Source organism: Lepisosteus platostomus, chromosome 7 (genome assembly GCF_059453375.1).
Source record: "Lepisosteus platostomus isolate fLepPlt1 chromosome 7, fLepPlt1.hap1, whole genome shotgun sequence".
Taxonomy (NCBI): Eukaryota; Metazoa; Chordata; class Actinopteri; order Semionotiformes; family Lepisosteidae; genus Lepisosteus; species Lepisosteus platostomus.
In genome coordinates, this window is record NC_142617.1 from 381,449 (window position 1) to 409,173 (window position 27,725).

Here is a 27,725-nt window from a genome sequence, read left to right on the forward strand (position 1 = left end):
TCCCCCAAGTCAACAGAATCCGCATTGCTCACTGGGGCAGTGGAACAGCTTCCTCAGACGTGTGCAGTGCTGGAGGTGTCTGTACACTGTGCGATCAGGGTCATATGATAGCAACACAGATATGAGACTCTAGGCTTCCTGAAGAAGAGCACAGTGATTGGAAATTCCAGGGGCCTGGAGACATCATCACTCTGGCAGATTGGAATCAAGGCTCCAGAGCTCCCATCAAGGCTTGTTTTCCTGTCACAAATCATGCAAGACCACAATTGATATGAAATTCAGATTACCTTCAAAACAAGGATTAGTACATGAGTACTTTCCTGATGAAGTCTGTATGAAACGCTGTGACACCTTCTGAGCCTTGGTGACCAGACATTTCTGAGATTTTCAGAAACCCTTAAGTGACATGATGTGCTTGAACACTACCACTGTGAGTTTCTAGCAAGAAGTGTCAGCATGGAGTCCGAAAGGGCTGAGCCTGAGCTCAGCTGCTCCATTCCGACCCCAGTGCATCCTGCTTTTTTCACTTCATGGATGTGAGGTGACAGACATGGTGGGGCATGGTGATGCACACAAAACAGCCACTGCCATTGAAAAAAGTTAAATGAAGATTTTATGAGTCCGTAAATAAGGAGATGTCAACGTTTTATGTGGTCTGATGTAGACTGATACTGACTTGCAAAAACATGGTTCCAATACTCAGTTCAGGAGTTTGGTCAAACCCTGATGACTGTGAAGGTGAGGCTGAGTTGAACAGTGAGCTGGACTGGAGCCCCTCACCTGGCTGAGGAGATCAGCACACGCAGCACCCCCACCCCAGCGAGGGGAGAGGAGCCAGGCAGCTGCTGCAGTGGTGAGGGAGGGGCCAGGGACGGTGAGGACGTGGTGGGGGAGGGGCCAGGGAGGGGAGAGGAGCCAGGCAGCTGCTGCAGGGAAGAGGGAGGAGAGAAGATGGAGTGAGGGAGGGGTGAGGATGGAATGAGGGAGGGGCCAGGGAGGGGAGAGGGAGGGGTGAGGAAAAGGTGAGGGAGGGGCGAGGCTGGGATGAGGACAGAATGGGGGAGGGGCCAGGGAGGGGAGGTGGAGCCAGGTTGCTGCCGCAGGGGTGAGGGAGCGGCCAGGGAGCTGCTGCAGGGGTGAGGGAGGGGCCAGGGAGGGGAGAGGGAGGGGTGAGGACAAGGTGAGGGAGGGGCGAGGATGGGGTGAGGGAGGGGCCAGGCAGCTGCTCCAGGGGCAAGAGGAGGGATGTTGATATGTAGGCAGGTGGACGAGGGCGAGATTGGGGTTTGACCTCTTCCCAAGCTGTTGTTTAAAAATTCATTTGTTACACTTTTACTAGCTCAGTATACAGAACACACATTTCTTCATTTATGTATTTTTTACAGCTGAACAATGGGTCTATGAAAAACACTTCAAGGGTTTTGTTTAAAATGTTTGAAAACAAATTTCTAAAACTTCTTGATGACAGAATACATTTGCTTTCTGCCTCCTCATCTTGTATGTGTTTAATATAAATTTTCCAGTATAAATACTGGAAAATCACTTTTAGTTTTATTTACAGCCAGTATTTGCCCATATATACAGTGCCTTGAAAATATATTCAGACCCCTCCGATGGTGTCCCATTTTGTGAAATTACAAAGAAACACATTCCCAGTTACCAGGGGAACCACGGAAAGAGGCACCTACTTATATGGAGGAGGCACCTCATGGCGGGGCTACGTATAGCACTTATAGCACAAAGAATTCAGACCCCTGCCTTGGTGTCTCATACAAAGTCATGCATAAGCACTTTTAAAAACTTTTATTCAAAATGTAAGTGCTCACACCGAAGACTTGGAAGAAAGAGATATGCTACAGTCTGAAAGACGTCTGAAAGTCAGTTTTCACCAAAGTCAGATTTAGCCTCCCAAGGGCAGTAGTCCCTGTGTCACCAAGATCAGCAGAGGGGAGAATGTCAGTTCGCAGTCGGTGTGCTGGATGTGAATGAATAAACTTCTCTGGTTTTCATTCTCTGCAAGACATGGCACATGTGTGATTCAGAAAAGGACTGTGTGGAAATGTGCCCTGTGTAGCAACGGCCCTCTGTATCTATTGGATTACTGGGGGGATTTTGTCTTCTATTAATCTGCACCCAGCAGACAGCAGGGAGGACGGAGGTTGCTTTCTGAGTCTGGGGTTCCAGCGCAGTTCTGCTGTGTGTGGCGTCAGGAGAGTTTCTTCAAAATGAACCTCTTCTGCTTCTCCCTGGTAAGCAGGAATTTTCTTGTGGTTCTCTTGAGTGTCTTTAGTTTTTATTCAACTGCAGTTTGTGTGTTAGTGTTTTTCATGTAGGTGCTGCTTACTGCAGCAAAACAAAGCTGCTGACAAAGGGGTTGGAAGCCTTTGACAGAGTAAAGTAAATGTTTGCTGCTGTTTCACTTTTCTAGAGATACTTTGTTCTACACTTTCTAGCAATGCTTTCTTGTTCAATTCTCATCATTCTAATGGTTTGAAAAATAGGGTTGAATACTACAAAACCAAAGAGTAAAATGTAATGTTCTGCATATTCATTGGCTTGCTTTATATTGCTAACTGTATTGTTTAACTTGATGTAGTGTTCTTTGTTTATTCTCACTGAAATATGTTAGGCTGTGTAGTAGCGTTATGTAAAGTTGACTAATTTTAGAAACTATGCTGTAGTTCCATGGAACGTTAGGATTATGGGTTTGTTGTGATTTAAAATAATTTACTGGTATTTTTTTAGTAATTCCAGGGAATATATAAAGAGATGCTGGAAATGTTTTGCTTTACACGGTAGAGGATTACTTACGAACACAGCCAGGCATTCCTTATATAAGATCCTGGACCTCAAACCCACAGGGTTATAGACATATCTGAAACAAAGACACAACTCCTCACTGAAAAGAGGGGCTGATGTTCAGTCCCTGTCCCCGCCCACAGATCATGAATCACCTTTGATTGCAGTATAATATTTAACAAATGACTTCAACCCATATCAGTGTTGGGTTCATACACCCCACACTGTTTAATCAAGTTAATAGTCATCTTTACATTTCACATGTACTTCCATCATGTTATCAACTTAAAACCTTTAAAATGCCTTGTGGGTGAATGACTTCACCTACAGACAAAGACAAATTGTTCAGTCAAGTACATTTCGGATTTAAATAGCTTTTTTGTGGATATTAGTGATACAGATGTATTTTTCTGTCAAGCTCTCAGTGATACTCATACCTGGATGTAATGTGACCGTTCACACGTCTGTGCATCATTGTTGCCTGTTTCTGGAATAAGAAGCCTTGCCTTTGGACACACAGTAAATTCACTTACACGTCTAGTGTAATGCCATTGGGACACATCCAACACCAGGATTTGACTGCTAGAAGTAATTCTTAAAAGTATTAATTAATTCATTGGCAGAGATTGCTTTTGTATCCTTTTGGCAATTACTGTGAAATTACTATAAAAACTTTAGTACAAAATGTGGACAAAAACTGTAAAAGTTACAGTATAGTGTTCAACTTGAGTCAATGCATTCTATGAAAATACTAATCTTTTAATGGTTTCTCCCTTGTATGACAAACCAAGGCAGTCCTGGTCAGTAAGCAGGATGACTGTCGCGGGTTAGTGACTAGAGCAGTGGGGAGGATTCGATTTGCTTTGGTTTTTCATTGTGCAAAAAGAGTTTTGCTGATGGATTTGCTATAATGGAAATTTGAAATTAAAGTCTTCCACTTTCAATTTTAATGCACTGTATATAAGATGGACTTCCAGGCTTTTTCCCTACTTGAACTGTGTTGCCCTTGCACTGATCGGTGTCTTTTCCCTTGGTGTGCTTGCAGGAGGGCTCTATGGACAGCCTGTATGAGCCCGTCCAGGATCCCCATGACACCCAGGAGTGCTCCATTCCCAGCAGGCCCTGCAGCCCAGCGATGGTCTCTCAGCCTGCATGGCACAGCTCAGAGAGATCCATCCCAGCCGTGAGTGAGTTTGTACATCTTCAAGCAAAACGGCTCACCTGTATCACACGGTGTTGCACTTTTGACGTGCATGCTTGGAGATGTCCGTGTCTCTGCATTGTTAGAAGCTGACAGCTTTCTTGTCCAAGTCAGGCCTGGAATAAAGAGCTTGGCAAAATGGGACATATGTGGGAGAGTGTGACAGAGCGTATGCAGCCATATCACCCTGCGACTCGCAACTGGCAACCCATTGAAGATAAGCAGGTGTGAGCCTGGTCAGTACCTGGATGGGAGACCTCCTGAGAAAAACTAAGGTTGCTGCTGGAAAAGGTGTTAGTGGGGCCAGCAGGGGGCGCTCACCCTGCAGTCCATGTGTGGGTCCTAATGCCCCAGTATAGTGACGGGGACACTGTACTGTAAACAGGCGCCGTCCTTCGGATGAGACGTAAAACCGAGTTCCTGACTCTCTGTGGTTATTAAAAATCCCAGGGCACTTCTCGAAAAGAGTAGGGGTGTAACCCCGGTGTCTTGGCCAAATTTCCCATTGGCCCTTACCAGTCATGGCCTCCTAATAATCCCCCTCTATGAATTGGATCCCTCTCCTCCCCGCTGATGTGTGGTGAGCGTTCTGGCGCACTATGGCTGCCGTCGCATCATCCAGGTGGATGCTGCACATTGGTGGTGGTGGAGGGGAGTCCCTATTACCTGTAAAGCGCTTTGAGTGGAGTTTCTAGAAAAGCGCTATATAAGTGTAAGCAATTATTATTATTATTATTATTATTATTATTATTATATGTAGCTTTCTGAGTTGTTTTTTTTTTTTCAACAAAAGTTTCAGTGCCAAGAAATATGACTACTCAAACTATTAATAAATTAGTTGGTCAGGGCAACCTACTAGGGGATAGAGGCATGACTGTGACCTTGCCAAGGGATGAGCATGGACACAGAGTGAAGCCCCTGATAAGTGCTGTGAACTGATTAGTCTTATGACAGGAATCTTGGAGGCTCCTACAGCTTCCCTGTGGTAAGAGGTAATGATTGGAAGATGAGGAATTCACATCGTTACATAAACCCTGTGCTGAACAGTGTTCCCCAGAGGAATTGTAGTATATACTGCACACTGCTTTAAAAACTGGCCTCTCTCAATTTTTGTTCAATGCACATTTTAACTACTCAAGTCAGAAAAGTGTTTTTTTTTTAATAAACACGTATATTAGAAATATGTATAAATTATTTGGTTAAATTTTAACATGCAAGCTTGAAATGAAAGGTGTTAGCAAATTTAAAAAAATGTGTGTGGAGAATTATCCTACGGGCATTGATTTCCGACACATCTTCAAGGATTAATACTGTAAATCTCCCCTGTATCTACCACATTAAATCGAACATGCTCATAGATTTTTGAAGTTACAAATAATTCTTTTTATATTTCAGGAGCTTTCGCAATCCCACTCTCATGATTTTAAAAAGAAGAAAAGAAAGTAAGTTACTGATATTGTGCTTTTTAAACAGATGTTGCTTTATTCTCATGCAGATATCTTAAATATAACTATTTGTCTTTGCAAAGGGAGTACAGTAAACCAGTTAACCAGCGAGAAAGTGTAAATGAACCTCTATGAAACGGATGCTAAGGCACACTAACCTCTAACGAGAGATAATGCCTTAAGCAGAAGCTCTTAAAATGCTTGCATTAGTGCTTCCCAGTGTGACTTTCACCTTCTAAGCCTTCAACCAGCTGTCTATATATACCAGCCCCTCATTGCCAAGGTAATTGTGAAAACACCAGCTATACACTTTCTTAACTGACAACAGTGAGCGGACATCTCTAATAGCTTGCTGTTTACCACCGGTGTCTGCTGCACTCCAAGGATGAAGTCAAATACACAAAAAGAATGTTTTCTTTCCAGTCAGTCAAACAGGCCGACTGCATTTCCCATCTCCCTTGTGTTTCTGTGAACAGTATACACTCTGGTTACTATTTGATTATTTTTTTACGTCGTCTGGGGTTTAGAGTTATTTCCAACTCATCTTTAGTTTGAATAGTCAGAAGACAAAGAAACCAGTAAACATATAAAGTCTCACTTTCTCCCGAGACCCTCATGCGTGCAAAAGTGTTCTTCAAGTGGAAGGGATGAGTCACAGTGAAACAGCTGATGCTGGTACACGCACTGAGCACTGCAGCTGAGAGTGACCCTTGGCCCAGAATCTGGACACACTGAACATTCACCTATGATAAATATGTTATTCTAACTTAATCATATACCTTTGACTCTGCCCTATCTATGACCACTTAGATTCCCCTGGAGAAAAAGCAGCAGACAACTGAAATTCACAAGGAAAATAGACAAAACCCTTTTCAGAGTTCTGGATCAGCAAATGTTTTGGCTCATATGTGTTCTTATGGTTATGACCCTCAGTCTCTAGCCATTCCTTGTGCACCAGATACGACTTCTTCAGTTCCTCATGCAAATGAATCTGCATCCCGAAACTCCCATGGGTGCTGAGAGAGCATGTTGCACCTGCAGAGTTGAGCAGTCCTTGTGACCTCGTGACCTTTAATGTCACAAGGCAGGCTGGAGTCCCTGCTGAATCACAGAGCAGTGTTGTTGCAGCTGTAATTCCAATGAAACAATACAAAGTATTGGCAAACTGTGGCGACAATATTAAATAACACCATTGTAACATGGTGAAATTAAGTATTGCCGATAAATCATTTACCTTCCACAGCATCAGAACAACTAAAGCTATAGCTAAGGATACAAAAGTTACCGTGTTATCCCAATATTTCAGACCAAGGAAATTGTCACTGTTGTGGATCTACAGTGGTGGAGACTACAGTGTATATGCCATCAAGGGTCTGAAGATTCAAAACGTTAGAAAAATCAATGAGTGAAAGTATGAAATGTCCTTGAGATTTTTATAAATGTGGTGCTGAAATTGTCTAAGCACAGTCCTATAACACCAAGAATGAATCGTCACATGGTCTTTCGAACACACGGAGGAGTAAAATAAGTGCTGCAAGTGGCCAGTTTAAACCAGAATGGCTGTTACAAGTAATCCTCTTATCAGAAACCCGTTAAGACACTCCTACCATGACTGTTTTTAACACTCTTATCCACAATGGCAGAAGCCATGCTCAGTTCACGCGAGAACGTTGCCCTGCTTCACGCCCGGATTAGGTCTACTTTGTGAACTCACGTAAGGCACATGAAGAGGTAAAGGGGTTGACAGGGTACACAAGGGTGGAGAGCAACCATTTTGCAAGTTTGTTGAGTTACTTTGATGTGTCGATACTCCAATCATATCAACAATAATACTAGAGCTAATACGTACCATCGTATTTAACAAAACCTTGCTGATCCACTTTGATCCTTCCAGGAATATCCCAGAGGGGTGGTCTCACTACTGTCATGTAGAGGCAGAAAGCACTTCTCCACTCTTTCTGAGAAGACATTCTTACAGATCCCAAAAAAGCACTTTAAGCCGCATCAGATGTTGGCTTCACACCTAAGGTTAAAGTGCAATTATTTTTTCTCTTAAATATCCAGTCTGGAATGTCACTCCTTTAATCCTCTACAGATCAGACCTGAAAGAAATGTGTCTAAATGCTGTGTGTGCAGTACACTTTGTCAAAACGTGAAATGCAATGCCTGGTTTTCAGCTGGTTAAATATTGTTTTATTCACTAATGGATATTTATTTTATCGACTGTGTGTTTGCATAACCACAAGTGTGATCTTGAGATGATTTGTATATCTCTTTTTGTTGCAGAACACCGATACGAAGATCAGAATCTGACAATGAAATACTAGGTTGGCATTTTATTTAATTTTTTATAGAATATAATTATACTATATAACATACATCAATCATTTTGTTTTATTATATGAATACGTTGAAAAGAGAAAAAAGGAAGCACAGCGTTTCAGCTGTGGAGTCTTCTTCGGGTGTGAGCCTGAGCTCCACAGCCGAAACGTTGTTTCCAATCTTTTTTCAGCAGGAATAAACCTTTACTTTTTCCTTTCCAGCCTACACATGCTGACGCAGCTACCTACTAAATAAATATGTTATTTATGACAGTGTCCATTTAGAAAGGATGAGAAATTAATGCATTTTACTCTTCTATTCACTCAAAAAAAAAGTTTACTGAAAAAGTGTGATTCTAACTTTGTTCTTACTATTTCTTAAATATTTGGAAAAAAATCGCACCAGCACATGGTATCATTCCATGTCCCAAACCCATGATTTTTCTATTTACTTTGTATATAAGCACAGAACGATACATTCTCTTCATAATAAAGGTGTTATCTCAGCTGCTTCAAGCTTCTGAGATAGATTTAATGAAGAAGTAAATTAACTTGTTAAAGAGGCATTTCCCCAGCCTGGGGATCTCAGGGCCGAATCCCAATCCTAAGGTAATGGTGATGGTGCTGCTCTGCAGCGCCCCCTGTGCTGGACACTTTAATGAAATGATTGTTCATTTACAATGATGACCACTACAGCACCAGAACAGGGTAAGGAAAAAAAGGTCAGGGATATTGGATTGGATCTGGTTTTTTGTTTTTAATCCTCGCATAGTGCTCACCAAAAAATTACAGACATGATATAAAAAGTAAAAAGAAATAAAAACTCAAAGCATCTTACAAAACAATAAGAAAACCATGTGTTGCTGAGCTATCAGGATGCCATATCTACTGCCTTTATTTTCATTCTTGATTTAAAAACCACATGTTTTTGGTTTCCCTTGTGCAGATAACACGGACTGCTATAATGTGCTCAGGCAATCCTCCAGGAAGAAAGAAGATGTTTCCAATGTGAAAACCTACCAACCTGAAGGTAAATGTAAAGTACTCTCCCAGTTCGGATATCCTCCTCTCTGCTGTTTGTAGGATAGAGTATCCCTGAATTAAGAAGGTCTCCCCTTTGGAAATATCCCTGGCAATGAGACTAGAAGCTTAAAGTCCTGAAAGTTAGAGAAACCCAATATCTGATTATTGATTACAATAAAACAAGCTCAGGAGAAAATGAGAAGCATAATAACTCATGCCTTTATGTGAAATAATTGGTAAAAAAAAGTCTATGATCCCTCTGCTGTTTACAGCACAGTTTGAAACCAATTTTATTTGTAAAAGAGGATTTTTAGTATCTGTCAGATTAAGGGACAGCTGTGTAATTAATCACAGTGAACGGCACTGACCTGTAGCAAGGCACTCTGGTGTTCTGACGCACAGAGACAGACAAGCTGGAGATAAGGCCTGGCATCAGAGAGCTGCACAAAACCAGCCACCTGAGGCTATTTCACTGAGGATGACTTTTCTACTAGTTTCCAAGTATTTAAAACTAAAGAATTAAGAAAAACTGAATATTTTTGTAGATTTGATGTAAACTGATGGGCACTCTAATAATAACTGATACAACAATGATCAAAGTTCAAAGACTAAATGTGGGTTCAAATTAAAAACATTTCCCTTCCGGACCTGAAAGAATGACCTACTCTACCTGAGGTACGGACAGCAGAGTGCTGCTTACGCCACCAGTCTGTGCCTGAGCAATCGGGGCAGTGGAGTCTCTACAGGAAGTGAAGGGGTGTGTTTGAGTTTCCTTCCACAGTTGTATTTCTCAGTATCGAAGACATTCTTCAGTTTCAGCTCTCCTTATGAAAATGTTTCCTAGGTACCTTGTTGACTAATATTTAATAAGAAAATGACACTGCTATATGGAAACAGAATCAAGGGCATATATTTACAAACGACTAACACACAAATGTGCTAGTACATGCACTTTGTGGTAAAGGAGTACAATGCAAATAAACATTAAAAAGCTAAGACACAGCTCATACAGTTCCTTACAAAGATGTTGTGATGCAGGTAGAGTACTTCTTTAGTGTTATTACTGCCTGTAAATAATGTTAACACCCAATTTTTGAAAGAACAGTTGGCGCATACAAACCATATAGCACTATAGCATTATTAATACTGTAAAAATGGGATAATACGCATGTACATAAATTGCATAAATGCACACAGAAAAATGCTATGGCTTCAGAGAGTTGTTAAAGCAAAATCTGCACTGCATTTGCCTTTCCAGAAAGAATATTTAGTTGCTTGATTTGAATCATTTTTCAGAAATGGTGGAAGACTTCCTACTGGGAGATTTCCTGAGTGCTGGAGACAGAGTACACCTGCTGAGAGACCAGTGGACCAAGGACTCGTCTCCCCAGGTACGGGTCCCCACAGGGTCAAAATATACATCTGAAAACTCTAATGTTCATGTTCAGCAAGAGCTGCAATTAAAAAAACACACTTTTTAATCAAATGTGAAAATAACAAAATAAACAGGGTAACACATGTATTGTCAGTATCTTCCCATAGCCATTAACAATGTGTTTATTTTTCCTAGTAGCATTGCCTGCTCTGTTGTTTCCATCCCATAGCTTCTTCTAAGTTAGTTAGAGGTGAAAAGGAAGCTATTTTAATCTGTGAGCCATAAGGACTCCCACAAACAAGTGTCAGCATTAGAAAGCCGCGAATGCTGTTGTCTAACAAAGACAGACAATATTATCAAGATTAATCTGTGTATCTCACTACATAATCCCAGGCTCTTTCTCACATCTGCTTTAGAGAGAAGTACAACAAATTGAAAAGGGAAAACTGCAGTGCTGCTCTGAACAGAATACTGCCTTATACTTAAAATTAAATTTATGATAAAATAAAATATATTTCTATTCTAGTAAGATATGCAGTTTTTAACTGTACAACCAGGCACCCCATTAATATGGAAATAACAGGGACATTAACAAATACTCTTTGAGGACTGTTTTACAAACAACTAATGTGTAATTGAATGGTTCCCCATTAAAGAGCATTATGATAACACGGTAATCACAGTGGAAAATAATCATTGAAAGCTTCTTATGTTTGTAACAATGGCACTTATAGTAGTATTATATTATTATTATAGTGTTCATTCTTTATGGTGAAAGGTTATTAAAAAAAACATTTTATGTGTCTTTTTTCTTCTGCGTGGATTTTGCTGTTATACAATGTTTCTTGGTTGTCATGTAATCTTAGATAGTGACTTATGAAGCCTGGATTCCAAGCTGGGAACAGTCAGATATTGGACATCTACAACAGGACATGGTGAGTGAATGTCTCTCACATTCTAACCAACAGGCAACACAGTCCTTTTTAAATCATTGTGGATTGGAGTCATGTGCATTAAATTGTTTTAAAATAATGACTTAGATGGTTCTTTTAAAGAGCTATCCTTTAATCCCATTCAATACCACCCAGTATATGCCATTAATATCTAGAGAAAAATTCATACTCACTCAAATCAGCAAGAAGCAACTGCAGAGATTGCTGGGAGTAATCTGCCTATATAAATCCTATGGAAGCTACTCTATAGTGTTGAACGCCCAGGTGAATCAAGGGTAGAAAATTCAGAAGGTATTTCTGACAAGCTAGACCAAGCTCCGCAAAAAAGGTGAGTACTGCCAATTCTTGGTTATTTGCTGAAGCATTTTACTCTCACAGGACAACAGGTTTATGACGGCTGCTCGAAAGAAAAAAAAATCTTATCAAGCATCCAATTTAGAGCAATCACTTAACAAATTATGTGCAGTAATGCAATGCAGATGGTGGGGTGTGGCCCGGCAGTCTGTTCATAATCCCCTGATCACATGGTCCCTAAATCCGGGGTCGGGGCAGGGGGGCAGACTGCTGCAGCCGCATCCTTTCACCTTTGCAAAGAGGATAAGCTGGAGCATGTCTCACCATCTGCCCAGCCAGTCCAGAAGCAGCCCTGACATGCAGCACTGGCGCTGCCCAGGGGAGGAGAAGTAGCTCGATCTGTCGGCACTGGGGTGAGGGCTCAGGGAGATCTGACCGGAGCTGCAGGGCTCTGAACGCTCTTTAGCACCTATGCAAAATGGCACAGTGATGCTACAGTATTTGACACCTGAATACCATCGACGTCTGTCAAAAAAAAAAAACAGTACAAAAATAATTTCTAAGCCCCCTCTTCCAGTAATAGGTTGTCTTTTAAAACTCTTCAGCTCTGTAAAAAACAGATTTTTGTCTTGTTAAAAAATGTATGGTCTTGGCGTGTGAAGGATACCCATCTGGAATCCACTGTAGAGTGAAACCAGGGGAACAGGCGCACGGTTTCCTCGTTTCTGTCTGTAACCAGAGACTAACCGGCCCTTTCGCTCTCCAGCTGGGAGAGACGGAGGACGAGGGTGCTGAGTCCAGGGGAACCCTGCGGAGGCTCCAGAGGCTTGTCGGGGTGAAGAAGGGCTGCCGGAGCGGCGCGGAGGAGGGCAGGAGCGTGGACACGGCCGGGGGTACGATGCTGCACCGTGCTCTCTGCTGACAGACGGGGCCAATCGCACAAGCCCGCTGTCCCGCAGAAAACCGAAATCTGCATCCAGTAACTTTCGATTGCAATGTTCCAGACCAATGTTCATGGATAAGAGACAACTACTTCATTTTTCCTTTTTTTTTCCTTAATTACTTAAAATGTTTTTTAAAATATTGGTATAACACTTACACTTATATATCGGTGGAACACTTCATTGTTTTTTTCCTAACTTTTTATCCTTTAATTTTATCTTATGCTCTATTGATGAAATATTAATGATTAAAAAACAGGAACACAACTTTATGAACAGGCAGTTCATAAAACGTTGAACGCAAATAACAGTTTCCAGACTTGGTTCCCTCTCCATTCTGAATTTTGTGAAAGAGTGCGAGGGACAGACCTGCTTCGCCTTTCTCCTTCACCAGCTCCTGTTCAGGACATGGTGCTTTTAGATGACAGCCCAGTCATATCCTGCATCAAACTTCCCCGAAACCCAGAGAGGAAGCCCAGCAAGGAGGTCCAGCAGCCAGTCCAGCAGAGTGGCTCCAGCACGGACCAGTCCTGGGGCTCGGCACAGTGGCCTGGCCGCTCCCACTGGGGCGGCCCGGGTGAGCGCCCCCCTCCCTGGGACCGCGCCTACCACACCTGCCACAGGCCCCTGCCGGATCACCGGCTGTACGGGCTGGACTTCACGCTGCCCCGGGCCAAGGACTGGGACAGGCTGGAGTACTGCGGACACGGGCGCTCGCCGCCTCGCTTCGCCCGCTCGGCCACCGACATGGACCTCCGCGATGCCCAGGTGAGCGAGGCGGGGTGGGAGCTCGGTGGGGCCGCGATTGGCGGCTGCGCCCTGCAGCGAGCGGCTGGCCACTTCCATGGGTCTTTGCAAGACCCCGTCTGTCGGCCAATTAAATCGCAAAGCTAGCCGGCGCCCAGGGCTTGAGCGATCGGGCGACCTTCAGGACGCACGGGTACTGCTGCAAACATTTTGTCACAAGAAGGTAACGCCTCCATGCTGCAAATATTTTATCATATTATCATATTATATCAATAATATCATATTATTCCTTAAGAGGCCATTCCAGCAAACTTTAAAATACTACCTGGAATCGATGGGCAGTAGAAGACAAAATTAACCAGCACTGGACTCCGAGTTACAGAAGGAAAAAATGCCACTTTCTCCTCAGAGAGGAATGGCCCAGTCTCATGCTCACCTCAGCCTCTGCCAAAGATGTGGGTCACTGTCACAGCCTCTCAGACCTGAGCCTTTCAAGAGTGGCTCTTAGAAGGCTGTAAAGTAGCCGTTCATGTAAAAATCTTGGACAGGATGGACGCTATCCCAAATGAGAAAAATAATCCAGAGTTTTTCATTTTCCAGCTGGCAGTCTCCGAGTGTGACGGCTGCTTGTTTTCCAAGGCTTAGGGTTTACAGAAATGGATTATAAACCGTAATCCTGGATTCAGATTTTGGCCTGCCTGATTAAACACAGCTGGATTAGGCTAAATAATTTTGTGTAGTGTTTACTCTGGGATGTTTTTCTCCAGCATATTCAACAGATCTGACCCCCAACCTCATGGAGGCCATTGGTAGAAACCCAGCCTCTTCCCTGAGAACCAGGAGACTATTCCTGTAGGTGGATTTCAAAACAGAGAGCAGCTAGTTGGAACAAAAAAAAATTCAAAAAATAACTAAATTGAAGATGCGTCATCCTTGTTTATACAATTTACAGAATTACTAGAAGTACCACACTCTTAATATGCAGATATTTAATCCAAATCATGATTTATGATTTAATCAAAGTAAAATCAATTTAAATCATATATATATATTATAGATAAATGATATATTACTATATATTGTTGTTCAAAGAAAACTTTCTTCTCAATGTTCTGTTCAAATACAATAGAAACTACATTCAAACAAATAGGGCAGAACAAAACATTTCTGGAGTATGTCTGACAAATTGTAAATTCCAACTGTTCATACAGAAACCCACATTAGTCTTGAACACAGAATCGATTCCATAACAAGTTAATTGGTGAAACTACAAAATGTTTGACCATCTCATTAATCTCTGGGATTTTTGCCTGGCTCCACAATCCGCCTGTTACCATGCTGAATGTAGCTGTACAGTATGTTCTCTAAATTCACCTTGACTTAATGATGTACCTGTAGCATGTAAGTAATGCAACTGCCTACTATGGTTTCCCAAAATAGGCCATTTTCACAGAATTATTTAAAGAGTAAGTCACTGCTTTAGTGAATTATTTACCAAGCAACCGCTCTGTAATAGCTTGACAAACTGTCTGTGTGTCAGTTATATATTTGCATGGCTGACATCAATCACACATTTACAGTTTATGATAGGAATCCCCCAAGCCTATTCACTACTCGCTGCTTCCTGTTGAAACATTTAAGGTAATTCAGCCTATTTGAGATTTTAAATCAGATAATAGTCTGATAATTGGAAACGATTTGGAAACAACTTTTACAACAATCTATATACATGATTATCTATATATAATTAATAATAATAATGTTATTAGCAATTAATATGAAACTGTAGGAATGCAAGGTGTTCTAGTGGCATTCAGCATGGTTTTGATATGTTTATTTACAGAATGCTTTCGGAAGAGATGTGCAGAAAAACACCATCGTTCACTCGGAGATCAAGTGTAAAGCACAGGGCATTTCTACATGCTTTTATCCCCTTAGACACTGCATCAACAGTCTCTTGTTCTTACCATAAATAGGGACACACTTAGCATGAATATATATTTACATACAGAAGGTAAGAGAATGTACATGGTGCATGAATATTTTTTAACACCAACACAGAATGTATATTCTCATGTCTGACTGTTTTAGAATACCACAGACCCTTTCTAGTCAGCAAGAAATACCACACAACAGGTGTCTGTCCTCTTTCTTTAACTTGAAGAGAGAGAAGTTTAGATGAAACCCACAATCTCTACAAAATCTTATTGCTGTCTTCTGCAAATAAATATAAGGTTAGCAGTATGATTCAGACTATGATCAAGTTTCGGGTTCTGTTTCTCCATGTAATTAATTTAAACTAGAGGATGGTTATTATTACACATATTTCTCTGTTAACATTAATTAACGTTTTTCCTTAATTAATTAATGTTCATTCTGACCCTCAGCAAAGCTCCATTCATCCTGTTACATCTTGGCCTTAGAAAGAGCTACTGTGAGGGCTTAGCAGTCCTGCAGGCAGACCGGCTACCCGGCTCTGTTATCTTGAATGGGGTTGCCAACGCAATCGCACTTCGCCATACAAGCAATAGTTGGCTCATCTTTAGTGCCAACTGTGAACAAGTTATATGAGCCAGCAGACAAAGTCTGAATAAGAGGAAATTCAGCTGAAGAGGAACTTGAAAATGTTAAATAACTTTCTAGGTTCAAACCTAGACCTAGCGGCTTTCACTGAATACATTATTACAACTAATACATGATTGAGATTTTGATGATTTATTGCTTTTATAATGATGCATTTTTATAAAAATATAATTATTCACACCACAAAGGCAAAGTTTTCATTAGACACCCATGAGTCCGGACATAAACACAATAAAGTTATTCCTCTACACAGAAGAAGTTCATTATCTAAGAATTGTCTGTTGATGCAACTAAAGTGAAACTGAAAAGAGAAATGGGGAATAAACATTTTGTGAGTGATAGTAAAGAAAAAGCTGAGAAAACAGTATTTGCAGCCTTCAGAGAGTTACCCAACACCATTTACTGTAAAGAGAGGATAACATTACGGTTTCACCACATGCAGTTCCTCCTCTGTACATTTTTAGGAGACAGGACTTCCTGAAAGCACTCACTGCATAGAGGTAACAAAGGAAAAAAATAAAAAGCACTGGGACAGACCATTCTCCTCCTCTTACATCACAGCTGACGATCTTTTTCAGTAACATCAGCTTTGGAAATTTTCACAATGAATGACTATGTCTTGAGAAATTCATGATGCAGTTCTCTTTATGTTCTGTTAACAAAAGTTAAGCATTTCATTGACACGACAATTTTATCCCCATATTCCCCTGCTGATATTTTACTAAGATTCTTACAAACAACAAAAAAGTCTGTCCATTCAGGAGCTACAGGGATACAACAAGGTTACACAGCATCTGAGTAAAGTAATCCGTTTTGTCTTGACAGTAGTGCTACTTTTTCTTTGTAAAGAGACATTACTCTAATGAGACTTTACAAACAAAAGACTATGGAATTTCCCTATTAGTAATACATTTTGTATAATAATATTTAACTGGCTGACATTTCTCAATGACACAGTTGATCTGTATCAGGCACACTCTTACCCCCTCCAGCCCCACAGCTGGAACTGTTGGCTCTGTTCATTTGAGCTGAAATTCAGCTGCACTTGTGAAAACACAACTTTTTTGACATCCACAGGATTGTGGCAAAATATAACATTTAAGTTAAATTACACACATGTTCACAACGTTCTCTTATAAAAACAGAATGAAAAAAACTTGTATTTGGGTGCTGTGAATTGAAGGGGTTTAAGTTGGGGGGGATGAGCAAAGAATTTTAAAGGTTCAAAAGAAGCTTTACTGTAGCTGTAAATACTAACCTGTTGCTGTGGCCTCAGTAGTTATGGCCATGCTACTCCCCGGTCTTTTCCTGTGAGATTGACACACTCAGTGCTTATATACTGCCAATGTGCTCATATCCTGCTTGCTTGCAATGAGGAAGTGATGTGCTGAACTACTGAGCTGTGTTGCTCACTCCCCACACAGATGAGCAGATCTGGCCCAGATGCTTACAAGTTTTTCTCCTTTTTGAGGACTATTCGCATATAAATAGATAAAGAAAGACAGGACAATGCTGCAAAGGAAGTCTTCTAATGTTTCAGACAAACCAAAAGTACAAAAACCAAAGGTAAGAGTCTAAAATATAATTTTAACATATAATATGTGATCTGAAGGTCAGAATATATATGTAGTAATCTGTAACTGTCCGTTATTTTTGTATGTACACAAATATTCTTTTCTGAAAACTGACTCTGGAAGGCTTTATAATTTGCAAGTGTTTGTAATGCATGTTGAGTTTAAAACTGTCTGTTAGTTTAACACAAAAGGGTCACGCAGAAGAGGTATTTCATCAATAAAAACTGCTTGTGCAAGATTGTTAGGTCAACTGAGCTTTCGACATTGAGGAGTCATGATACTTATTCATTTATGCTATGATCAGTTTAAAAAAATTTTTCTACAGTGTGAAAATTTAAAATTGTGGTCTTCAACAGATTCATTTAAAATGTATAAATGTTGTACATTTATGTATTGATTGACTTTGATTTGAAAAGTTAAAGGAAGGTTATTTTCATTTTCAAATATCCATGCCCTGTTAACAGCTGATTTACTAAAACACAGTGAAACTAATTTTTTTTTGTTCCATGAAGTTTCCATTTCACATTCAAAATCTAAGAAATAAAATCAAACAGGCTCTGAAAGAATTAGTATTATTGGATTTGATCAAATTTCCTTACATTTAAAAAATGTATTTTTAATGGTTAAATTAAGAGTGTTACCAATTGGCGTAGTTGAATATATTAAAATCATACAGAAATGTTTCGTCTGTAAATTAAAAACAGCTTCTGGCATGTGTCATACAGCTGTAATCAAACTGTTACTACGGCAGCAATAATTTGAGAGAAGTCGAAACAAATGACAGAAGGCAGTGTAACTCCTGTGTGTCAGCCATGTGCCCATGAAGCCCCTCACATGACCACTCCATAGAAATGATGGATGTAGAGTCACAGAGAAAATGGGAGGAAAGAAAGGCTAGATTGTGCTCTGCTGGCTTTTACTACTGTTGCACCCCCACGCCGAACTAAGGGCTTGTTCAGAACTGTTTTCTTGATCAAGGACACGAAATCTCACTGGAATATAACAAGGTGAAAATTTAGGTGTTCTGCTTTTTTAAATGGAATCAACAAGGTCTGTCCAAATAGCAAGTTAAGTACAGCAAGCAGAATTTGAAAGGCCTCACTTTTGTGTTACAACCCAGTTTTTCCCCAACAATGGAGTATGATATTTGAAACCGGATTATCAGTGCATGCAATGAGAAGTGTATGTCATACTGGCTGGGCTGTTAACACTGCCGCCTTAGGGCCTTTGAGTCCCGGGCCTGATTGTGGACAGGGTCTCTCTCTGTGTGCATCGTCTTGAGTTTGCATGGATTGTCCTTGGGCGCTCAGCTTTACTCCCACCTTTGCAAAGTCATTCTGTCCTTGGTTTATACTAATTAATTTAGAGGCAATGGGTCAATCTCTGGATATACTGTATTATTTTTTCACTACTGAAACTGCATACATTCTGCTATGAGTAAACTTTTAAGGCCAGGAGAGCTTTTTTGCTACCTTCCAGTCTACCTTGGCAGTATACAATTGAGAAAAAAATATTATTTCAGTTGCTGCATGAACAGCTGTAATTTAGTCAGTTTAATTATTTTTCAAAGTACAAACTGCTTTGCATGTATAAATGTCAATTTTTCATTTCTTTAACTTCATCAATTAACCAATGTACAGTATTAACATTTTTGGCAAATAATTTATCCACTCATCCCTTAAGGGTCTTGGCTACTTAGAGCTCATTCCAGAATGACAGAGTGCAAAATGAGACTTTTCTCCGGAAAGATTATCTGTCGAGTACAGCAGTGCTTCCTAACTCTCGTCTTGATGACTTTGTTCACCTGCTTGCTCAATCTGTTTACACTTTCATTTAGCTTGTTTATTCAGTCCTTCTTGAGTATCAAAAATACCCAACTTCCATGGTAATGTTTGCAAAAACTTCAGCACACAGAACACACTCTCCACAGCTTGCTGATTTTTATTTCTAACTAAACATCTCCTAACTAGTTGATCAGTTTCTGATGCAAAGACAGAAATGGGAATGACAATGTATCACATACAATGAGTGTTTTTCCTTCTACAGAGGTCCAGCTGCTTACATTCCAGGCAACACAAAGGAATGGAGGCAGTTCTGAAACTCATAAACTGATACAGTGGTTGCAAATCCAACTTTCACCTTTTAAGAGCTGAAAGCAAATTGACAAATATGCCCCCAGACAGAAAACTGAAATCAATCAGCCTGTGATTAAGAGCTCATTTGGAGTAAAAAAACAGTGTTCCTCCACGACCATGGTCGTGTGTTAAAGGCCAGGAATCATTCCCAGAACCAAGAACTGTGATGCCACAGCACTGACCACTACACTGCCTAAAGCAGGACATAAACAGAAGAAAAACATAGGCACCATCCTGTCCTTAGCAGAGACTCCAGAAGAACAAAATGGGTGTTTGTGGAGATATTTTAGGAAAATGTGTTAAAACGGTTGTTGAATGCAAATATGATGTAACAGTCACTACAACATGTGTGCTCATTTTAACATGACAGACATTTATTTCCTATTGATCGTAATGATCTGTCTGTCGCTGTGACAAACTCGCTGCCTAATCTGCACCTCTCTTCTCTGCACAGCGATCAAGCAGCTTTGGCAGATTCGATGCCTTCAGACACCAGTCGGCCCCTGTCAAGCCAGAGGAGAATGCAGAGACTGAAGTAAGTCAAGGAATTGCTATTTTTTGCATATGGTCCTCCCTCCCTCCCTACACAGGCGCTCGTGCGGTCATTATGAAGCAAGCGTCACGGGCTTGAACCTGGTCATGTCACTATGTGACTGTGATCCCCCTAACCCAGAGGTTCCCAGTCCTGGTGACCCACACAGCTGCTGGTTTGGTTTTTGTTCCAGTCAAGCCCTCAGTTACACAATCAAAGCCTTCATTGACTTAATAATAGCAAGATTGATTTGAACTGTGTGTTCCCAGCTCTTAAACATGTTGGAGCTTTAACCACTGTATTTTGTGAAAGTGAAAAAAAAATCCCAAACTTGTCATCTGAAACAAATTGCTTATATTCAGTTGAAGCAACTTCTTAGATCATGTAAGGCTTATCTAATGAAGATGGGATTAAGTGAAAGCCAGCAGGTGCGTGGGCCACCAGGACAAAGGTTGGGAACCTGTGCCCCAAACTGAGGGTAGGCTGGGATTAGTGGGCTAGTGCTCTCAGTGGTACAGTGACCCTGCCTGTGAGTGACACACTTCTCCTCCAATCAGCACTGGAGCTCTGGTATGGGACAGTGCTACTGGGACGCCTTGAAAGACGAATGGCTTAAAGGTGGGCATGTCAGAGGACTCTGCCTGAGCTTCCTCTTTCTCAGCTCTGTGAGATCACAGGAATCGTAACCACATCCGAGATGTGAAAAAAAACACCACTGGTGATTGAAGACCAGATAAATATAACAGAAAGTGGTTCTTCTGTTTTTTTTAAAGATAATTCCTCAATTAAACACATTTACTGTTATTTATTAAATGCATTTTATTTAAAGCACCATGTCAGGAACAAAATTGTCAAATACAGTTCTGGGACTTAAATAAAAGATCTGTTGTTTCAGTTAAATCCACACATACAGAGGCACCATGAGTTAGGTCAAGGTAAATTGACATTTCAGAGGTCTGACCACTTCTCCTCTGAGACTATAAGTAACTGTATTCATTGAATTTAAAAGACATACCTTAGCATGATATGCTCTGCACATGTTTTAGCACAGTTTCCACCATTCTGTGGGCAGGACTATTCTCGGCTCTGTAAAATTCAGTGTCAAAGGGGCACGAAGTCATGTGAGGAGCCTACCAACAATTACCTTAAGCTGTTTCCTCCAGTGGGCCGCCACATAGAACAGACAGTGGGGTAGAGGGCACTGTCACGTGAGAAAAAAATCTAGAAGTTGCAAAAGGTCAGCAAAAGAGTAAAATGGGTAATTTCAGGCACCTCCATTGTGCACCTGGTTACTGTGCTGGTTAATGGAGCGATCAACCTTGAGAAAATAATCTAAAAATGACCTGTATTTTTCTATAGAAATGTTACTCTTCTCTATAGCACCCTTAAGGTTATTGTAGTATGGCCTTGGTGGTGAAGGACCACTTCATTAAACACCAGATGTGGGCGTAAAGGGTCCCACACAGTAGAGTAGAGCAGCTGAGCGACTGACCAGGCTCTGTGTGTGCAGCCTACAGAGGGAGAAGCGGCAGCGGAGAGCTGTGACCAGAATCAGAACAAGACGGGAAGCCTGGGAAAGAAGATGAGGGCCATTTCGATGACCATGCGCAAGAAGATGGGGAAGAAGTATGTCAAAGCCCTCTCAGAGGAGATGGTAAGTCACCCAAGCACAGTGACAGCCCTCCAGGCCTCTCACATGGGCCAGGCCCTTCAGACTCCAAAGCAAGGGAGAAAAGCCAAGCTAGTCTATGAAAAGATGCGTGGTTGCTGCTTTAATGCCTTTAGGAGCTAAACCAATAGGAAAATTGGGGTCCAGACAACCATGAGAAATAATTTCAATCTCTCTTCATCGTAAAAGATTGTTTCCAACCCCAGTGAAAAAAAAGAGCATCACAACTTATGAATGTACCATCTTTGTTCATTTCATGCAGTCATTTGCGATGTCTTCACAACCTAACGGCAGTGTCAGTTAAGCACAGATCGCATGTTCTAGATGTTCAGATGTAAACGGCTGTTCTTCTTGCAAAGGAACACACACGATTAGGTGGCCATTCAGAGCACTTGAGAACGTGGTGGTTAAGGTTCTTTCATCTTTGAAGTTCCACATCCTGTGTTGAAAGTAAATAGCTTGGTTTTCTATTTTTTATAGAAAGTACCTGCGATTAACAGAATCAAAAAGTAAATACAGACAGAAAGAAAACCCCTTCTTTACATCTGTTTAAAAAGTCTTAGGGATTAAAGACTTTGTTGCCCAGACATTCCATGTCCTTGGTTGAACCGAGAGAAAAACATGGTTCAGCACACAGTAAACACTGCCATTGCATATGCTTTAAATTCTGCTTCCCTGTAATTTCTGTTAGGAAATTTTTTAATTGCATCAGCCCATAAAATGAACTTGAATTAAGCTTATAGTACAAGCCCATTGTCTGCAAATTCCTCTTTTCAATAGTATTGTGGCCTTATTCAATTTCTTTTCCCAGTACTGAACCTGTAAGATCATTTCACTATCATCATATAGACTTCAGGATGGTTGAATTAAAGACAGAGTGCAGTCCCTTGTAAAACAAATTTGGAGGCCATAACGTGTTTCTAGGCATTTAATTAATTTCAAAGCAGGCTCATTTCTCAGCAGGTAATGTTAAAGAGCTGTAAATAACCTGCCTGTTGAAAAAACAAATGCACTGTGGTTTAATTTAGAAAAAAACAATACAATTAAAATATATTTACTACTGTACTTTACCAACTGCCAGCTAATGTTTAAATAATTTTAGAAAACTTGCATTGTTAATATCAAGATATTTTAGAAAACTCTTGAAATGTATTTGAGATGTGTGGTGTGGTCTGCAGGTCTGCAGATGGCTGGCTGGAGAATGACAATGGCTCTGTGCTTTCAGGGTGACGGAGCAGACAGAGAGCATGAAGGCAATGCTGAGACGAGTCATCCCATGGAGAAAGGCCCAGGGACCACCAATGGCTCTGCAGAGAGCCTCTATAGTCTCAAGAGTGGGCAGAGCTCCTCCAGTGAGTGATCCTCTTATTCCACCCACTGGCCAGCAGCTCCCCTGGCTTGAAACCAGCCAGGGGCTGGGACTGCAGTCTGACAGCTGAAGTTTTAGTTTACTTTAAATGGACAGATTCATTTGTGATTGTGGATTGTGTTGTACATTATTTGGTTTTATGTAATCCTTTAGCCAAACAATAAAACAAAACAAAGCAGTTTCAACTAACTTTTAAGAAGAGCCTGGAGTGTCCACTTCAGATATTTTACTCAATATTTAAAGTACTCAATGCCATAGGAATGACGCTGAAACAAGTTGCTGAAAACCTTGCCCGAGGAAGGGTAGAGTGCGAGTCCATGTTTGAAAGTGCATTGCTGTCATGCAGGCGGAGTCACCAGTGGTTCAGACGGGTCAAGTAACAGAGACAGTTTAAGACTGGAAGAAGAAATCCTATACACAGGGCCCTTCTGTGGGAGAGCCAGAGTGCACACAGACTTCATCCCCAGCCCATATGACACAGACTCCCTCAAACTTAAGGTAATAGGGCTCGGACATACCGCACCATTTTTTTTTAATTCTTCGCAATTCCATCCCAGACTTGTGTGTATTTAACATGTTTCTTTGAGTCCTGTAATTTACTGGTAAACACAGTTCCCTGTTCCTGGTGTTGCTAATAAACAAGATCTCCCTTTTCTTGGAAGACTACAAAATTGTGTATATATGCTTATCTATGTTTCTAAATTTAAGATTTGTTCTCAGATTCTAACAACTAAGGAAAACTGAAGCCCCAAAAGATACCAAAGGCCTTTCAATTTAAACCCTCTAATTGAAAACCAACTTTGCCAGCTTTGCCACCACTCTCATATCCCTACAGACTCCCAGCTGACCTCTCTGTCTCGCTCCTCACAGGCAGGAGACATTATTGACGTTATCAGCAAGCCACCCATGGGAATATGGACAGGCATGTTGAACAACAAAGTGGGCAACTTCAAATTCATCTATGTTGACGTCCTGATTGACGTAGAGGTGGAGCCCCGAAAGATAAGACCTCACCGCAGAAGCAAGCGCCCCAGACCCAGAACCCTGCAGGAACTTCTGGAGCGCATCAACTTGGAGGTGAGCAATGTCTTCTCGGCACAGACCCCCTGCTGTCTCTACACGAACTAAAAACACCAGGCGTTCCGGTTCAGTGAGACACACGCGTGGTACTTTCCTAGCTTGGTGGAGATGAAGTCAGATTCTGATTGCTCAAACACATGGCAGACTGTGGTAAAAGGGAAAAGACCATGTTACCGAGTGATGTCAATATTTCATCACAATGTGCGTACTTGGCTTTGTGCAAGAAGCATTCTCCCTGTCCTTACACTTTCTCCACATTCATAATACGTTAACGTTGGCAGAGCATTTGAAAAGCGTTTGAACTGAAGTTTCTCTGTCTCCACTGATGGATTCCCATTAACTTAAAGTCAGGCACTTTTTTTGTTCCTAACTTTACTGTACAGTTCAACATACCCAAGTAGGTTCTTAAACATAAACCTTTTTTCAAATTAGTTAAGTGAAGTGTATCTTTTCCTTTGCAAAAAGGATGTTCGGACTGTAAGACTGTATTTCTTAACAGGAGTATGCTTCGTCTTTGCTGCTCAATGGCTATCAGACAGTGGAAGACCTCAAAGATTTAAAGGAAAATCACCTGGTAGAGCTTAATGTGTCTGACCCAGAGCACAGGGCCAGGCTGCTGGCTGCCACTGAGTTTCTCCTTGACCTGGAAAGTGAGTAAAAAGATTTCCAGTAAAGTCAGTTTGGTTAGTTCTTTACCTAGAAAGAGCAGAACATCTGCCAGGAACTCTGATTTTTGGTTAATGATGAGCAAAGCAAGCAACTACAGTAAGTATGGTGTGTATTAACTTTCTATTGATTATTATATTTATTGTTAGGGAAGAACAGCACAAAGTAAAATTCAACATTCTTGGTGCAACATTTAAAAAAATCAGAGTAAAGGATGTGTCCTCTACAAATCTAACTTCATTTGTTGAATAAAATAATCTGAAAGAAAATCTGAGACTGCACCTCTTGCTGATGAAAGAGGAAATGTTTGTTTCTTCTTCAGTACATTGTGGTTTTAACATGAGGTGATAATAACCTGGTAGAGTAAGGGATAACAGATCTAAATATCATATTCTGTCCTTCGCACAGGAAACATTTGGTATCTGAATTTCAAATGATACATCAAATGAGGTCATTTCCAGAATAGAAGGTATATATAGACATACAGTAGATATGTATCTTGCATCTTTTATTCTGTAACACAGTATGAAAATTACATTCTAATTAGTATGAGCAGCACTATTTTTTTAACTACTGTGAGGTTTACTGGTATAGCTCTCACCGCTTATTAGTTGTGAATTCAACGTCATCAAAAAGTTAAAATGACCATTTACATGCTTATACTGTAAAACTATTGACTGAATAAGACAAGAACAGAAAGTAAATAATGACGTGAAAACACACCAGTTTATCCAAGACAAGATATGTCTTGTATATTGGTTGCCATATTGCTATGCAGAATAGATTTACAAGAGAGAAGTGAAACACAAATCACTAAGCAGGAACCGTTTCTTTCTTTCTACGATCTACAGCATTTCTGATTCTCTTTTCAGTTTTATTTGTGAATGTAGTGTGCTTTTCTAGTACTATTATTCTCCAATTAGGCAACTTCCTCAAGTCAATTAAATTTCTGAGAATATTTTTTGCTTTTTTGTGTCATTGTAATGTCACCCAATTCTCACATTTCAACTAGTTCTAAATATTTTTGTAGAACTTCCATGGATGTAAAGTGTTTTATATTAGGCTACAGTCATCTGATCAATTTGTTATCGAATCCTAAGCCTTAGCTGGGCTGTATACTGTACATCTAAAGAAGCTCTTTGTTGGATGTTTCCTCTGGGCAAATGGGGCAACTTAAGTGACTTGAATTACCAGCATCAGAAAGAGATAACCACCTCTTCTAGGCAAAAACCATCAACCAAATCTACTTTGTGAAATTGAGAAAACTAAGTTAAACTTACTCAATAACAACAAAGAGAAAAAAACAAACTTTCAATTTCCAGAATGAAAAACTGAATGAATGAAATATTGATGCATTTAGTTATTTTCAGTTTAAAAAATTGCTTTCATCGAACATGGAACTATTACTGTAACTGAACTGTTAGAATGCACTGTATATAAAAATCATCATGTTTAATAATATGAGAACCACTGGTGAAGAGTGGAGTCAGGCACATTACTGTAGTTCTAGCCTCGGCAGTGTCAGCTTCTGTGCACGACTGATTGATTCTTATTTTGTAGGTGAAAATGAGCAGGAGAGCAGAGATCTCCAGGCCTCTCACTCCCAGTCCAATTGTCTCAAGGTGGATCAGGATCATCCGAACGAATGTCCCAGAGATTCTGGTTGCTACATAACTTCAGAAAGCTCGGACATTAGCAAAGATGATGTGGGAAGTGAAAGTCATCCAGAAACAGTAGAGATCCCTCCCTCTGTGTCCTAACTGTCTCCAGAACAGATTCTTCCTACTGTATATTGTTATACTTAAAGAATGTAAATATCCTCAAAGACCTGCTTCATCTCTTATCTTGTTATTTCCAACACCTATTTTTTTCCCACTTGTCTGCTTTATGTTGCCATCTGAATCCCTTCTCTGATTGCACGGAACTGTTTTCTGTGACAAAACGGAATCTCTCCTTTCTGTGCCCCATACTGTGGACAAACAAACCTGGGGCATCAAGAATGCTCTTGATGTGTGCTGCTCATGGCTTTGCCTAATCACCTCAATTGAAGTGTTGCTTCAATTTAACTTGTCAAGTAGGACACTGAAGAAGTTACATTTTGTGTAAGTGTACCCAACGGAGAATACTGTACACATTTCTTCCCAGTCCCTGGGCAATGCTGTAAATATGTTGTGTAAAACAAGTGTATGATGTAAGAAAGTACTCAGTGAAAATTAAATGTAGATTATTTATGTTAACATTTAAAACAACATTTACCCTTCTTTATAGCTACTATTTGTATGATTTTATTAAGTATTGTTAAATAAAATATTTGTAAAAATAAATGCTGTTTTGAATAATACATAATGTAGTACTTTGCTATACTAGTGTGAAACAGAAAAAATATACATGTATCTGCTGTGACTGACAAAAACTGCTGCAGACTGTAAAGTACCTTATACCAAATTACTCATTAATTTGCTAACATTTAACAATGTTTTAACGGATCACTGAACTTTAACGCATTTGGTTAGCGATATCATGCCTAAATATGATATTCTCATCTAATGTTAATGATGCAAGAGACAGGAATTTCTGATATCATCACTTACATTCTGTTCCCTTTTCTAACAATAGAACCATTTTTATTCCAAATTCCATGACCGCTACCCATTCAAAACGCAACATTTTCCTTCAGACCCATGAAAAATATACATTAAAATATTTGAGAGCCCTTTATGGGAAATGCACTTAAAATTCATTCTCAGGAAATATACAATTCATTTCCATACATACAGTAAAACCAAAGAAGAAGTATGATTTTACAATGAGTTGTTTTCCTTCTAACTGTTTACTTTTTGTAAATGATGGTTAAAAGGAAAAAAGAAAGACACTGACGTCAAACTGAAATACAGTTTTAAAGGTTCAGTTACCAAGGCCTCACTAGAGCTTCAGTGTCTGAAGTGTTTTGGAAAATATTCTGTGAAAAAATGATTACGTGGGCAGTCAAGACAACCACTTCCTGAGATGCTCAAATTA

The 27,725-nt window shown here is 40.4% G+C and overlaps 1 protein-coding gene across 1 annotated transcript; it reads left to right on the plus strand.

Annotated features, from left to right (window-relative positions):
- Positions 1-2,119: 2,119 nt before the first annotated feature.
- On the plus strand, positions 2,120-27,031 carry LOC148657704 (uncharacterized). Its single transcript, XM_088638337.1, has 16 exons — positions 2,120-2,249; positions 3,845-3,982; positions 5,396-5,442; positions 7,732-7,772; positions 8,713-8,796; positions 10,086-10,180; positions 11,031-11,099; positions 12,178-12,304; positions 12,747-13,120; positions 19,846-19,926; positions 21,434-21,577; positions 22,818-22,944; positions 23,308-23,459; positions 23,832-24,038; positions 24,541-24,691; positions 26,268-27,031. The coding sequence occupies exons 1-16, from the start codon at positions 2,226-2,228 to the stop codon at positions 26,465-26,467; spliced, it is 2,061 nt and encodes a 686-aa protein (XP_088494463.1). The 5' UTR covers positions 2,120-2,225; the 3' UTR covers positions 26,468-27,031.
- The last annotated feature ends 694 nt before the right edge of the window (positions 27,032-27,725 follow it).